The sequence below is a fragment of the Phyllostomus hastatus genome, unplaced genomic scaffold, assembly GCF_019186645.2.
Source record: "Phyllostomus hastatus isolate PE091 unplaced genomic scaffold, TTU_PhHast_1.1 phas_contig_468, whole genome shotgun sequence".
Taxonomy (NCBI): Eukaryota; Metazoa; Chordata; class Mammalia; order Chiroptera; family Phyllostomidae; genus Phyllostomus; species Phyllostomus hastatus.
In genome coordinates, this window is record NW_025333884.1 from 2,421,298 (window position 1) to 2,436,346 (window position 15,049).

At 55.7% G+C, this 15,049-nt stretch overlaps 1 protein-coding gene across 1 annotated transcript; it reads right to left on the reverse strand.

Moving 5' to 3' along the window:
- Positions 1-1,475: 1,475 nt before the first annotated feature.
- On the reverse strand, positions 1,476-9,987 carry CKM (creatine kinase, M-type). Its single transcript, XM_045845196.1, has 8 exons — positions 9,840-9,987; positions 7,790-8,000; positions 6,893-7,047; positions 6,300-6,432; positions 4,385-4,556; positions 3,206-3,329; positions 2,538-2,727; positions 1,476-2,014 (listed from the first exon to the last, which is right to left on the reverse strand). Exons 2-8 carry the CDS (start codon positions 7,980-7,982, stop codon positions 1,836-1,838), a joined length of 1,146 nt encoding a protein of 381 aa, XP_045701152.1. The 5' UTR covers positions 7,983-8,000; positions 9,840-9,987; the 3' UTR covers positions 1,476-1,835.
- Between the last annotated feature and the right edge of the window lie 5,062 nt (positions 9,988-15,049).

Genomic DNA, 15,049 nt, shown 5'->3' on the forward strand with positions numbered 1-15,049 from the left:
TGTGTCCTCAGTGCAGATCCAGACTGGACAGGGCTGGTATGGGGGAGTCCAAAAGAGGAGCCTGCCCTAGCCAGGGAGGGCTAGGGTTAGGGAGCAGCTCCAAGGAGCTGCTAGCTGGGCATGGGGCAGTGCAGGGGGCAGGGGGGATATGGTGTCTGGGTTCTAGGTGAGGGAGCAGCATATACAATTGAGTGGCTGGGAAGCAAGAGAGAGTACATGTCTTTCAGCAAATGGCATCTGATTCAGGGTGAGACAGGAGGCTGGAGATGTTGGCAGGGCCTCGAAGGTTGTGGGGAGGGGCCTGGACCTTCTTCCAAAGGCACTGGGGAGCCATGGCGAGTTTGTGAGCAAGGGAGAGGCAGGAACAGGTTTGTGCTGTGAAACAAGGGAAGGAGACAGCTCGGAAGAGTAGGAAAGAGGTAGGGGCAGCACCGAAGGTGGAAAGAGAAGGCGCAGATTTAAGGTTTGAGGTTCAAAGTGGGCTGGGTGGGCACAGTAGCTGACAGACACCTTCGGCTGCGGATTTGACTGGCTCCGCCTGTCCCCCACTGCAGTGTCTGTGGTCTGTGTGGCCCCTGGGGGTGGAGCTGGGGTTAGTTGGGGGATCTTCAGTTGGGAACAATATTGTAAAGGACGTCCTGGCCTCTGACAGGTCCTGCATGACTAGACCTTTGGGGTCTCTCCTAACCTTCCTATTTCAGTAATCTCTTGGAATTCTTGGGTAATTCCTGGGCCTCAATGTCCCTTTCCTGTTCCCTTCTGGGACCAGACTCTCCCAAGTCCCTAAAGGCTTCCCCGGGATGCTCTGCCCCAAGCCCCTGTCTGGGGGAGGAAGCAGCCTGAGCAAAGACATCGAGGTGGGAATTGCAGGGTGTAAGGAGCCAGAGGGCACATAGAGGAATGTGGGGAAAGAATGGGAAAGATGAGCCTCAGGAAATGGTATGCATCACAGTTTGACCTTGAAGAGTCGCAAATAACAGGGATGCTTTTTAGAAGATGTGGGAACTACCAGCAGTTTCTTGAGCAAAGCAAATGCGGTTGAGAAATCTGGAAGCAGCTACAGAGGGATGAAGTCAGACCTCACAGAAGGCCAGTGGATAGCATAGTGAGGTACATGTGGTGAAACGCATGTGAGCTCTCAGACTGAAAGCCTGTGGGCCAAATTCAAGTCTTGGCCTGCCCTTCTGGCCAGCGTTTCTCCCTCACGTGGACTCTGAGATCTGAGCATGCGTGATCAGGAGCCGAGATTGGGAAGGGCCCGGGCTTGGGTATTTGACACTGGACCACACCTCTCTGGGTTTCAGATTCCCCATCAAGCCTTATAATTTTGGGTTACACTCTGTATCCTAACTTTGCCTCATTTTAGAGATGGGATAAAACTAGTACTTGCCTAGAGAGGGCAGGCCACCTCAAGGTCAGACAGCAGCCAATTACAAACATGCCTCCTCCCCCCTCAGTAACTATCGCACACAAAGTTAAGGCCACCATTGCTTTTACTTGTTGCTTTAAATGGAAAAAAAGCACGAGCTCCAGATACACAGGGCACTCTCCCTTAGCCAGAACTCCTGCTGGTGTGCGAGGCTCTGGGGAAAGGAGAGGAGGGTGTAAGGGAGGTTTTTCATTGGCCAGAACCCAGAAGATGGAGCCCACCGGTTGGAACTCTGGTTGGAATTGGACCGCCAAGAAGGGTGGATAGGGCCCCGGGTTGATCGAGCCAGCACAGGCCGGCCTCCCGGGGAAAGGGGCGGGACAAGGGATGAAGGGGCGTGTCTCCATTGGGCCTGGCCTTCCCTTGGGCTGGGGCTCCAGCAGTCGGCGGCGGGCAGACAGGGAGTCTACTTCTGGGCGGGGATCATGTCGTCGATGGACTGGCCCTTTTCCAGCTTCTTTTCCATCTCCACCATGAGCTTCACGCCGTCCACCACCAGCTGCACCTGCGCTACCTCGGATGAGCCCAGACGGTCGGCATTGGACACGTCGAAGACTGAGCCCACGGCAGCTGTGTCCACGCCACCTGCGGGAGCAGAAAGCAGGGGCATGAAGAGGGAGCAGAGGTGCGGGAGCGGCGCCCTGGACGCCACGCCCGTGCCAACGGGACAGCCGCGTGCAATAAGTGCTTACTGCGTCACACGTCACAGGCACGCAGAGCCTCCTAACAGGCCTTTCACCAGCCCACATCTCCGGCTTTAGTTACCTCACCCCTCCACCACCCAACACGAAAATGTAGCATGGTGGGTGAGAATGAGCTCTGGGGCCCCGCCCCGGGCTGCCTGGGGTCTAATCCTGACTGTCTTCCCGTTTACCGTTGGGTAAACTGAGGCTCCTGGGGAGGGGGCATACACAATGTGTATTTTATAACCATAATGATATCATATTGACTCCTATGAGATAAGGCGTTTTGATGTCCATTTGCAGAGGAAGGCACTGAGGCTCACAGAGGGCACCCTTGCCGACCCCAGAACTGGCGGGAATACCCTACTTCCCCACCACCGCAAAAGGCCCGCCCCCGACGCCGTGAGCGGGGAGGCGGGCCGCACCTGTGCCCCGCTTCTGCAGGCGCAGACGGTTTAGGATCTCCTCGAATTTGGGGTGCTTGCTCAGGTGTGCCAACTTTACGTGTACGCCCCCACGCAGCCCGGTGCCCAGGTTGGATGGGCAGGTGAGCACGTAGCCCAGATGCTCGTTCCACATGAAGGGGTGGCCGGCTTTCTTGAAGATCTCCTCAATCTGAGGTAGGACGAGAGGACCAGGAGTCAAGTCAGCGTCAGTGGGCGCCCCCAAGTACACCCCAAACCCGGACGGAGTTCGAAGGATGTGGGTGGGGGCGGGGTTCTGAGGGGGCGCGGCGGGGAGACAGGGAGGGATGACGCTCTGAAAGGAAGGGACCGACGATACAGAACTCTGCAGGATTCTGAGCAGGATTCCGAGAGGACGGAGCTTGAGAACGTTTCGGGTCCTTAGGGGCGGAGCTTAATGTAGGGGTGGAACGGAGTTCCCCAGGAGGCGGGGCCTTGGAAAGCGAGTTGCATTTGCCTGAGGGGGTGGGTCTTGGGCAGTATTGGGAGGAGCCTGGTTGGCAAGGGGCGTGACCTTGGAAAGCGGTTGGGAATGTGTGGGAGGGGCATGTTCCTAGGGGCGTGGCCTTGGGGAGTGGGTGGGGCGTTTAGGGTGGAGTCAGAAGTCAGTCGCCAGAGCAGGCACCCACCTTCTGCAGCCCTACGCAAAAGCGGCGGAAAACCTCCTTCATGTTGCCCCCCTTCTGCATGGAGATGACGCGGAGATGATCCTCCTCGTTCACCCACACCAAGAAGGTCTTGTTGTCATTATGCCTAGGGTGTGGCGCAGCAAGAGAAGGAATCAGCTCCACGGGAACCCCATTTCCTGCCCTCTCACAAACAAATACCCACCGCTAGAGGGCAGCGGGCTGAGGGGCATGAGGTTGTGGCATATGCTTCCTCAGAATCGCAAAAGCTTACACCTGTAGACTAACGGCACAGGATCTGTGAAATGTGGCATCTTGAGAACAAGGACTTTTAGGGTCTCAGTCTTTGAACAACATTAAATTATAGACTCCTAGAATCTCGGAGTCAGAAGCTTGGAGTCAAGACTGATATATGTTAGAAATCCTACATCTTGTCTCTGGACCAGAGAATCTTCCTGTCACATTGTTACATCTCAGAAACGGGGTCTTAGAATCATAAAACTCCAATGTGGAAATGTTTGAAACCATAGTTATCACAGAATCTGAAATTAGTGAAACTTTAGAACCTAAAAATATTAAAATCTTGAAATCTTAGAATCATCCTATCTGTAAATCTTGGAACCTACACTCAATAAATCACCTGAAACCTAGGTTCATGCAACCTTTTTAAATCTCTGACTATCAGAATCAGGGGTTCAAAGATTTATAGAAAGCCCCACTAGTGACCATAGTTAGTAAGAAAGATCATAGTAATAGCCAAGAAGTACTGAGAACTTCCTATACAGGAGGCGCTGTTTTCCGTGATTTACGTATATGAATTCACTGGTCCTCACGAGAACCCCACAGCTATGGATTACTGTGACCTCTGCTTTACAGATGGGGAAACTGGGGCGGGGAAATGTTAACTAATGTGCCCAAGGACACACAGCTAGTAAGTGGCAGCACTGGGATTTGAACCCAGACACTCTCATTCAAATCTAAGTTCCTAACCTATACCACCCCGGTCCAAGTTTCCCAAAATGTGTCACACAGACCACACGGGGTTGGCCAGGGTGGAGGGCGAGATCCCATTCTGGTTCTCAGAAACATACTGTGGTCTTGCCTTTGGTGGAGGAGTGAGGAGGATCGTGGGGGGACTGGAAGAGGCTGGAGGGAGGGGAGGCCGTGGGACAGGGGTCTCACCAGATGCCGCGGGCGTCGGGCCAGTCCCGGGCCATGCCTGAGGCCAGCAGCAGTGGGGACACGGGCTTGTCAAACAGGAAGTGGTCGTCGATGAGCTGCTGCTGCTCCTGCTCTGTCATGCTCTTCAGAGGGTAGTACTTCCCTTTGAACTCGCCCGTCAGGCTGTTGAGGGCTGGGAGGCCACGCGAAGGAGGGGTCAGCAGCCTGGTCCCCCTCAAGCAGGCTGTGGAGGCCCCAGGGGCCCCGTACTGCTGCCCCTAAGGGCTTTGTGCTGTGGCCCCGTGTACGTCCTAAAGGTCCCTGAATAGGGTGTCCAAACCCAAATTCATGCCCCCTCAAACGTGCTCCTCCCCTGTGTGCCCAGGCCACCTTACGTGCTCAAGAAAACATGATTCTCCCCTCCCTCCCCTCACATCTGTGGGCTAGTGCAGCTCCTCCCGGCCGGCAAGGCAGAGAGTCCGTCTCAGGAGTGTGGAGGCCATCAGTGAAAGTTATCATAATATAGTATATATAGTATTTGTATGTATTCATATGTGTAGTAAATGTATGTTATGTACATATTTGTATATATGTATTTATATAATTCATAATTACTTATTTATATACATTTTAAACATTATTTGTATTGTATACTAGGTGTTATATATCATATACCACATACTATATTATTAAAAAATATTTGTGATCTTACAAATTAAATTCTATTTAAAATGAAGGTAATAAATGCTCAAAACTATCATTCCTAATTATTCTACTATATTTACTATTATCTGTGCCCTTGAAGTCATCATCGCCTATCAGAGCTGTGTGGTGGGGATGTTACAGCGTGCTGTGCTGCTGTGCATCTTGCCCCAGCTCTGTACGATGTCACGTCATAGCTTAGGATCAGCCGTGGTGGGAGCATTTACACCACGGAAATGGGCAGGTGCTGCAAATCAGGGCTGTTTTGTTGTTGTTATTGTTGCTAAACATTTATCAGAATGCCATGAGTTCTGACGGTTTCACCTCCAAAACATACTCTCTCTCCCCATCCCATTGCTACCCCTCACCCTCCACCTGGACTGCTGGGGTGTACCCTCGAGGCTTCTCTGCTCCCACCTCTGCCCGCACTCCATTCCCCACCCAGCAGCCAGAGGGCTCCTCGTAAATCTGAACCTGTCCTTACTCCGCTCACACCCTCCCACGCCTTCCACCTCCCTCGGAATCAAAGCCAAGCCCTCTTGACAGCCCACGAGGCTCTGCCCAACCTGACCGCCCCTCTGAGCTCATCTCCTCGCCCACTCGGCTCTGACCACGGTGGTTTCCCTGCGCTTCCTCCCTACCTCAGGGTCTTTGCACCTGCTGTTCCGCCTGCCAGATTCTCCCCAGGGAAGGCTCCTTCCTATCACTCAGGTCTCAGCTTCTTTTATGTAGCTCCCCCCACCCCCCGCTCCATACACCCAGTCACTCTCTGCCACACCCGTTGTTTCTTGGCTTCACGTCATTTTGGAATTATCTTGTTCTTTTGCTGGCTTCTGTGTTTCCTCTCGCCTCCCCACCAGGCTGACAGCTCCGTGGCAGCAGTGACATTGTCTGTGTTATTCATCATGGGAGCCCCAGCTCCCCACGCAGGACCAGATCAACCACAGGTGTTTGCTGGCGGGCTGGCTGGCTGGCTGGCTGGGTGGATGTGAGGACCCCAGTGCAATCAGGAGTCTACCTGGATCTCCTCGGGGCACCTCAAGGCTGGGCAGCTGCCCCCCAAGACCTCCACCAGGAGGCATACCACCAGCTGCACCCACCAGGCACCCAGGATTCACCAGGCCATGTCCAAGTTTTAGAAAAACAGGGATCCGAGGGGGCCCAGAGATGCACCCAGGAAGGAGCAGAGCCAGAGCTGGGTGACCCCGTCAGCGGGTGGTGTGGGGGATCTCACCTTCCACGGAAAGCTTCTCCACGGCCCGGCGCTCGCCGCGGGAGCAGTGGGGGGGCAGCGTGTAGCCCTTGATACTCCGGCCGGTGCGGACGCGGCTGCTGAACACGTAGTTGGGGTCCAGGTCGTCTCCGCCCTGGAGGGCAGAGGGGGTGTCAGGGCCTCCCGGTTCACTCTGGCTCTGCTGCTTCCCGTGGCTCCTCCGTCCCCACCGACCTGTCTCCCACCTCCCTCCCGGCCACCCCTCCCTCCATCTCTGTCCCTCCCCCACCTCCTCTGCCCCTGTATTTTCCTCCATACCTCTTTTCTCCCCCCTCTCTGATTGTCTCTCCTCCCAACACTGACTGTCCACCCTGTTTCTCCCTTTCTACAGGTCTGTTCTGCGCCTGCTTCTCTCTCTCTCCCTCCCACCCTCCCTCCCCTCTCCTGTACCTCCGTCTCCTTGTCCGTCTGCTCTGTCCCTCCTCTGGTGTTTCTCTGCATCTCTGTTTATCTCTGTATCTCTGAGTGCCCTTCCCACCTCAGTCCCTTTCCCTCTCTCCTCCCACCCCTCTGCCCTCTCTCCCCCGCTCCTCCCCTCCCCTGGGGCGGCCAACCTTGAGGTTCTCGTGGTTGAGGTCGGTCTTGTGCTTGTCGGTGGGCTTGTAGCCCCCGTGCCGGTCCTGGATGATGGGGTCGAAGAGGTCCTTGAACACCTCGTAGGACTCCTCATCCCCGGCCACACAGCCCACGGTCATGATGAAGGGGTGACCTGGGGGGGTCAGGTGAGGTTAGAGGTGCTTGTGCTCACCAAGGAAGGCCTGGCCTCCTGGGTACATGTAGACTGTGTGTGCACACACATGTGTGTGTGTGTACGTGTGCATGCGCGTGTGTCTTAGTAGGCGCACATTCAAGACCTCAGGGTCAGAACTGACAGGGTTGGTGAAACCAGAGGGAAGGTTGGGAGGGGTCAGGCTGGCCAGGGGTGGGGGGGAGGGGCGGCGGAGACTACTGGGGGCGGGGCAAAGGAGAAGGGAGAGTCTCTGGCAGCCAGTTACTAATACTGAAAATATTACCACTTCAGAGCCCCCAAATCATAGAACCTTCACCTAGAATTGGTCAGGACCTTAGACCGTCAGCTTCCAGACAGTAAGAGACCTGCGAGACCCTCTTACTTCCCAGGTGGGGAAACGCGGCCCGGGGACAGAGGGCCCTTCTCCTGCATCACGAGACAGGGCTGTAGGCTAAGGCTGGACCCTGCACCGCTGTAGCCAGGTCCACTCGCCCTGGCGGGTGTCCTTGCAGCAGGGACCGCAGCTCCAGCGACACCCGCCGAGTCCTCGCGCTCACCCCGCGCTGGGCACCGCTCTGGCACCGTAGGAGCTTGGGTTCCTGTGCTGTTCCAGCACGGTGGCCCGTTCTCAGGTGAGGAAGCTGAGGCCCAGGAAGGTGGGATCCAGGCCTGAGCCGCACCCCGCTTCTAGTCCCTGTGACGCGCCACCGGGAAGACCTACCTGGGTTGTCCACGCCCGTCTGGATGACGTCATCCAGTGTGAAACCAGAGGGAGTCTCCTTGTCCCGCAGCTTCTTGTAGAGGTCAGGGGTCAGCACCTTGGCCATATGGTTGTTGTGCTTGGTGAGGTCGGGGTACTCCTCCTCCGGCTTGTAGTTCAGCTTGAACTTGTTGTGGGTGTTCCCGAACGGCATGGTGGCGGCGTGGGGGGACTGGTGGGAAGCGGAGGAGGGGAGGTTAGCTGCCTGTAGCGGAGGTCAGCGAGGCTTTCAGACAGGCCAGCCCAAGGGCCGGCCCTGGCTCCCGTGCTGGGTAGCTGGAAGCAGGAGGGTCCCCTATCTGAGCCCCTGAGTTTTTGCAGGGTGCATCAGGAGTCTTGGGTCAGAATCCCAGCTCTGCCACTTCCAGCAAGCTTCGTGACCTCAAGCAAGCTGCTTTGCCTCTCTGGGCCTCAGATGACTCCTCTATAAAATGGGGGTCGTCATACTGGCACTTGCCCTGCGGGGATGTCGGGAGGGTTGAAACACTGGGGACTGGTGCCTACCAGGCAGTGAGCTGATTTTGCCCAGCTGTTATTATTGCTGTTGTCGCTGTTTTCAGGGTCTGTGTGGGGAGCTGGTGAGCAAGTGGAAGGTGTTGCTGGGAAGGAGTGTGAGCAGAGAAGGCTCAATGTCTGGGAGGCCCAGTCAAGGGCAGAGGGGCAGGGCAGAAGGGAGGGCTGGGTGGCTGCACCCACCTCTGTGCTCTGACGACTCTCCCTCAGGGCTCCATTGGCAAGAAAAGCTCAGCCTCTGGGGTTAACGGAACTGGGTTCAAATCCCACCCATGCCATTCCCCGCTGCTGTGTTACCCCAGGCCAGTTGCTCAGCCTCTGTGAGCCTCTGTCACCTGTGAACTGAGCCTCCCCATAGGGTGGCTGGGAGGATTCTTTGAGTTCAGGCACGTGGCTGGCTGAGCACAAGCCCTGGCGTGGAGTCATACCTGGGGGGGTGGCTGCTATTATTGTTATTATTACTTTTGTTCAAGAGCCTCAGAAAAGAAGGACCTTTCGGCAGCGATGGTCGACATAGGGTGCTCCCCCCATCTCCAGGGAAGGGAAGCAGGTAGGAGGGTGGGAAGGCTGGGACCAGGGTAAGCTGCTGGCTGAGGCATCAGGCCAGGGGGCTGGGAGGCCGTAAAAGACGTTCGGAGCTGCTGCCCAGTGTGGGAGATTATTTTTAGAGTCTGGCAAACACCTCCCTCCCCCCCAACCCAGCTGCCACGCTCCCTCCGCACGCCCCACATTCCAGGGGCTCGGCTTGCACCAAGTCAGCAGGCCGGAGACAGGTGGGCCGGGGCGGTCGGGAGGACAGGCAGCGGCCTCCGCGGGGCTCAAAGGCTTCCTGCCCAGAAACCCCCCTTCCCAGGGTGTACCCCCCCATCCCTGCTAGGGACGTGCCAGGAGAGGGCACTGAGACGGGGTGGGTGAGCCCAGGAGACACAAGCAAAAATAGCCCCAGACACACACACACACACACATCACCACAAACAGCCACACACACACCTCCAAGCTCAGGGACACACCCAGGATGCAGGCACCCACGCAGGAGCCACAGACAGACAGGCAGACACAAGGTCGCACTGTTGTGAGACGCAACAGGGACCCACAGGGCCACACATGCGAAGACCCTGCAAGTGCCCGCTCTCACAGACCCTGACAGGTGACACAGAGACACCCCCACAGCTGTGGCGCCCAGTTCTGGTGACAGACCCTCATAAATGTGAGCCAGCCCCGAAGCCCCTCGCAGCAGGGGCAGCCGGCAGCTGTCAGGGCTCCTCTGGTCTCCAGGTCCCTCCCCTGGACCCTGTGCCGCAGAGACCACAGGTCCCAGCAGGGGCTGGGGGCTCACAGGTTGGGGGGCACTCCCAGACGTAAGGACAACCTTCCCACACACTGACCCGCCTGCGTGCAGGAGGGTGTGGCCGCAGACACGAAAGCCCCTTTCCACAGCCAGGCCAGCCTCCGGCACCCATGGGAGCGCCCACTCCCGACCCCACCCGACGGGCGGTACCTGTCTGGGCTGCGCTGAAAGGGGCTGTCCGCACCGGGGAGGCAACACTGACCCAAAGGAAGAGCCTGCAGCCCCGGCCTTATATAGGTGGGGCCTGGGCTGTGCTATTGGCTGGGAGGGGCTGCCTCCAGAGAGGGGGGCTGGAGGGCAGCTGAGCCTCTCACCTCGCTGGCTGGGCACCGTGCCCACTCCGAACCCAGGCATGCCTTGCGCCCAGCCCCATGGCCTTCTATGGGCCGCCCCAGGGCAGCCCCACAAAGCCGGTCCCCTGACCAAGTGCTGAGTCGGGTTGGCGGGAACAGCTGGCCCCCAGCCAGGGACACAGGACAGTTGCAGGAACGGGCCCAGGCACGTAGAAGACATCCTCCCCTGGCCCTCGGCAAGGCCACCAGCCCCCTTCCATGTCCAGGCCTCTCCGCAGCCCCCAGTGGCCTTGACCGGGGTAACGCGGCAGGTGGTGAGCCCTGCCCCCCCGGGGAAAACTTGCAGGGGCCCCAGGAGCGCCCGGTATCCGGTTTTCCAGAAAGGCTGTGTGATTTGCCCACTGTCACCCAACTATAGGGAGCATATGCCAAGGCCAAGGTCGGAATTTAAGGCAGCCCCCGGAAGCCTTCGCTGAGATGTAGTTTTCTCCTTGGGTGGGGGCGGGGCGGGTGGAAACTGAGGCTCCGCTGAATTGAGGTTCAAGCTCAAGGCCAGGGTTGGAGGCCGTGATCGCCCTCCCAGTCTGGCCCGGCTGGTGACAGTGACGCAAGGAGATTTCCGCCGTGGAGGGGACAGGGAAGGACTCGCCCAGGACGAGAGTTTATTTTTAGCATGCGTTTCGCTGCCTCTGCTAAGGCCCAGACCGGGGCGCTGGTTATGGAGGGGGGTGGGCCGCGGGGGCAGGTGTTAGGGGGTGGGGTCGCCACGTGTCCAGGTTAATTATAACCAGGCATCTCGGGTGTCCCCCGGCCTCGCCTCCTTACAAGGGCAGCGGCGGCCGGGAGGCTGTTTTCACCCCCTGAGGAAGGGCGGGGAGCGAGGACTCGGGGTTAGAGCGCCCCCCCAGCCCCTGTCTCCGAAGACCTGGGCGGAGCATGAGCTCTTGGCACCTCGGCTGCGATTGGACCTCAAGGACTGAGGAGGGGAGTCCGTGCGAGGGGGAGGCGCGGAGGAAGGTGCTCCTCCGCCTGGAAGGAACCACGATTGCGGCGGGGCTGGCGCGGGGCGGGAGCCCGAGATGGCAGGGAAGAGAACGTTCCCTTCCCTCTGGGGTTTCTCCCTTTTCTCGGATCGCCCCCATTTCTTCCCAGGCAGGTGGGGACTGAACTAGGGAAAAGGGGTCCTCTCCGCCTCTCCCCAGATTCCTGGTGGGGAGCTTAGAAAACTTTTCCTTGGGGCTCAGATCCTGATCTGTCCATCCGCCTGTCCCGGGCAAGGTCAGGGTGGCAGAGGCCTCCCTCCTGGTTAGGGAAGCTGAGGCCCCGAGGGGAATCGGTTATGCGTTTATCGGGAATCTTTAGCCATTTGTCAGTTTCACATTTACTGAGCCCTTACCGAGGGCACAGCAGAAAACAGCCCAAACCCCTGCCCTCATGAGGTGACAGTGACCAAGTCAATATACGTTGTCATGTCAGGGGCAATAGAGCTTTGGAGGAAAGTGAAAGAGGGTAAGGGACACGTGACGGCACAGCAGGGGCCTCTCTGGGGAGGTGACATGAGGGCAAAGACCCAAAGGGGAGGGGGAGAGCCTCGCGGGAAATCCAGAAGGCAGACAGCAGGTGCAAAGGCCCTGAGGTGGGAGTGGCTTGGCTTCTTGGAGAGTCAGGGAGGGGCTGCAGGTCTGCAGGGGCTGCAGGGAGCAATGGGCAGAGGGAGAGTGGGAGGAGAACAGGAGGCTGGAGAGGGGGTGGGAGCAGGCCTGTGGGGTGCTGGGGGCTGCGGAGGCATTCCCATCTCACCGTGAGAGGTACGGGAGCCACGGAGGTTGTGAGCAGGGGAGAGAAGGGATCCAGTGTGTCACACAACTGGTGGGTGGCACAGCCCAGCCTCCCTGGGTCCCTAACAGTCCTTCGTGGGGACATTTTACAGTCTTTTTGGGCCCACAGCATCAGAAGCCTTTGCTATGTTCGGAGAGGCCCCTGCCCTATGATGGCTCCCGTTGGAGAAGCCAGAAATGTTAGAAACTCCCAGAGTGTCCCAGAATTCTCTGCAGTAATGGTCCCCTCATGAGGCTCAGAGAGGTTAAGTGACTTGCCCAAGATCACACAGCTGGGAGGCAAACTGGCCCAGTGCAGCGGAGAGTGGACTCAGGCTTTGGGGAAAGTAATGTTGAGGCCTCTCCGAAAGGTCAGACTCGACCGTCCACCCAGAGTCCTTCTCCAGGTGGCTAGGACCCAGTAATTTGTACCCATTTCCCCAGCAGCCTTGCTGCAGGGTCCAAGCAGTTCATGTATATTGATCGATCTAGTTCCCCAACCGTCCTATAGAGTGTGTACTGCTAATGTCACAAATCAGGAATGTGAAGCCCAGAGAGGCCAAGTCATTTGCCCAAAGTCACACAGCTGAGAAGTAGCAGAGCCAGGCTGTGAGACAGTCGGTCCCTGAGCTAGTTTTCATAACCCCTCCCTGATCCTGCCTCTTCAAGCTGAAGCCCCACCTTGCAGAGGATGGACGAGGATGCAAACAGCAAGGACGTTGCTCAAGGTCACAGTCAGTGTTCTGGACTTCCAGAGCCTGCACGCTTCCCTTCACCCCAAGGCCCTGGCACTGCCACGCTAACCCGCTCCCAAACCCTCTCTGGTTCCTACCACCTCCCCCGTTCTGATCTCTCCCCTGAGGATGCGGCTGCCGCATTCAGGGGACAGACACTCCAGGAGGCAGCATTCCACCCCCATGGCCCCCAGAATGCTCTTCTCACCACCTCCAAGATTCCTCCTCCAATCCTGGTAGTCCATACATCAAAGCCAGCCCCAGAGCCAGAGGGTTGAGGACCTGCCCACTCCTTCTTGTTCCTGGAGAGGAAGGTGGGGCCTGCTGCAGCCCTGGGAGGAACTGACAGGCTTGTGTGTGTGTGTGGAGGTCAGACAGGCCAATAGCAGAGTCTTTCACGACTCCCCTCCTGTCCTGCCCCATTCCTCCAAATCCATCCTTGTCAGTATAGCTATACATTGTTCTCTGGGTGCTGCTTTAGTTGCATCTCAGTTCTTTGTTTTGCTGTGTTGGTTTTCCATTATGCTATTTCAAATGTATTATTTATTTATTTATTTATTTTTAAGATTTTATTTTCACAGAAAGGGGAAGGGAAGGAGAAAGAAAAGGAGAGAAACATCAATGTGTGGTTGCCTCTTGTACACTCCCAACTGGTGACCTGGCCTGCAACACAGGCATGTGCCCTGACTAGGAATCGAACCTGCGACCCTTTGGTTCACAGTCTGGTGCTCAATCCACTGAGCCACATCAGCTAGGGCTCAAATTTATTTACATTGAAAATGTTATATTTTGGGTAAATGGGTGGTCACATTGATGTATGTTTTAGTTTCTTAAAGTTAGTTACTTTTTTATTGAGCTATAACTATTCATCAAAGTACCCTAACCTTCAGACAAATGAATTTTATATGTGTGTACTCCTGAGTAACCACGACCAAGATCAAGGTACAGAATATCTCCAGCACCCCAAAAAGCTCTCTTACTCTCCCTCCTAATCAACATCCCTCTCTTTTTCCAAAGGAACCACTATCCTGCCTTTTAACGCTGTGTATTTGCTCTGCCTGTGATTGAACTTCATGTAAATAGGACTGTACAGGATGCCGTCTCTTTGGTCTGATTTCTCCTGATCAACATTTGTTAAGATTCGTTCATATTGTAACATGCAGCAATAGACTGTTCTTTAATGGGTTCTTTAAAAAGATTTTATTTATTTAGTTTTAGAGAGAGGGGAAGGGAGTGAGAAGGAGAGGGAGGGAAACATCGATGTGAGAGCGAAACATCCATCGCACACCCCTGACCAGGGACAGAACCTGCAACCCAGTCATGTGCCCTGAGCAGGAATCGAACCAGCAACCCTTCGCTTGCAGGATGACGCCCCACCAATGGATGCACACCTGTCAGGGCATGTACTTTGATTGTTGGTTACTTCTAAATACTTTATAATGTATATTTTCATTTCTTACTTGTCTTGTGAATAGCTTTTTAAAAATCTTTTTATTAATGGATAAAAGATGAGCCATCACCTAAGGGAATAATATGCAGCTGTCAAAAGGGATAAGCCTAATCTATATGCACTACTTTGGGACAATTGCCCAGTATCTTAGTTCTTTGGGGCTTCTGTAGCCCAGAGTGAGCAGCGTATAAATGATAGAAACCATTGCTCCCAGCTCTGGGGCCTGAAGTCCAAGGTCAGGGCAGTCAGGTGAGGCCCTTCATGAGACTGCAGACTTCTTGTGTCCTCACGTGGTGGAAGGGACACAGGGGCACTAGTCCCACTCACGAGGGCTCCACTGTCATGGCTTAATCACCTCCCAGAGGCTCCACCTTCTAATACCTACTTTTGGGGGTTAGGGTTTCAACTTCTGAATTTTGTGTGTGGGGGGACACAAATATTCAGGCTGTAACATCAAGATACACTGCTAAGTGGGAAAAAAATAAGTGTATACCAATTGCCACAAAAAATACTGTGCAACACACCATCTCAAAATGCAGTAGCTTTAAAATGGATGTGAGTCGGATGAGAATTGGCTGGTCCAGGTTGAGCTCAGCTGGGAAGCTCTGTTTCATGCTGTTAAAAGCAAGACAACAGGCCCTGGCCAGCGTGGCTCAGTTAGTTGGGCATCATCCTGCAAACCGAAAGGTCTCAGGTTCAATTCCCCATCAGGGCACATGCCTGGGTTGTAGGTTCAATCCTCCATTTGAACGCCTACAAAAGGCAACTGATGATGATTTTCTCCCACTTCAGTGTTTCTCTTCATCTCTTTCTCCCTCCCTTCCCATCTTTCTTAAAAGAAGAAGAAGAAGAAGAAGAAGAAGAAGAAGACGACCATAGGCCCAAAATGGACTTACGCTAAGCCTCATGTCACTAAGACTTAGTGACAGTTTCGGTTCTCCCAGAAGTGGATTCTGCAACCAGGCAATCAGGAATCTTCTGCTCGGCCCTAGTTAGGTCATCTGCCTGACACTCTCCTGCCATCTTTTTGTTCCTTTTCTTAATCCTCGCCTGAGAATATGTTTTT

Bases quoted from the DNA above. Each gene is read 5' to 3' on its own strand.
- CKM (XM_045845196.1), bottom strand. From the start codon at position 7,982: ATGCCGTTCGGGAACACCCACAACAAGTTCAAGCTGAACTACAAGCCG. The intron at 7,048-7,789 runs GTAGGTCTTCCC...TGACCCCCCCAG, and splicing joins GACGGGCGTGGACAACCCAG to GTCACCCCTTCATCATGACC. The intron at 4,557-6,299 runs GTGAGATCCCCC...GTGGCCTCCCAG, and splicing joins GGAGAAGCTTTCCGTGGAAG to CCCTCAACAGCCTGACGGGC.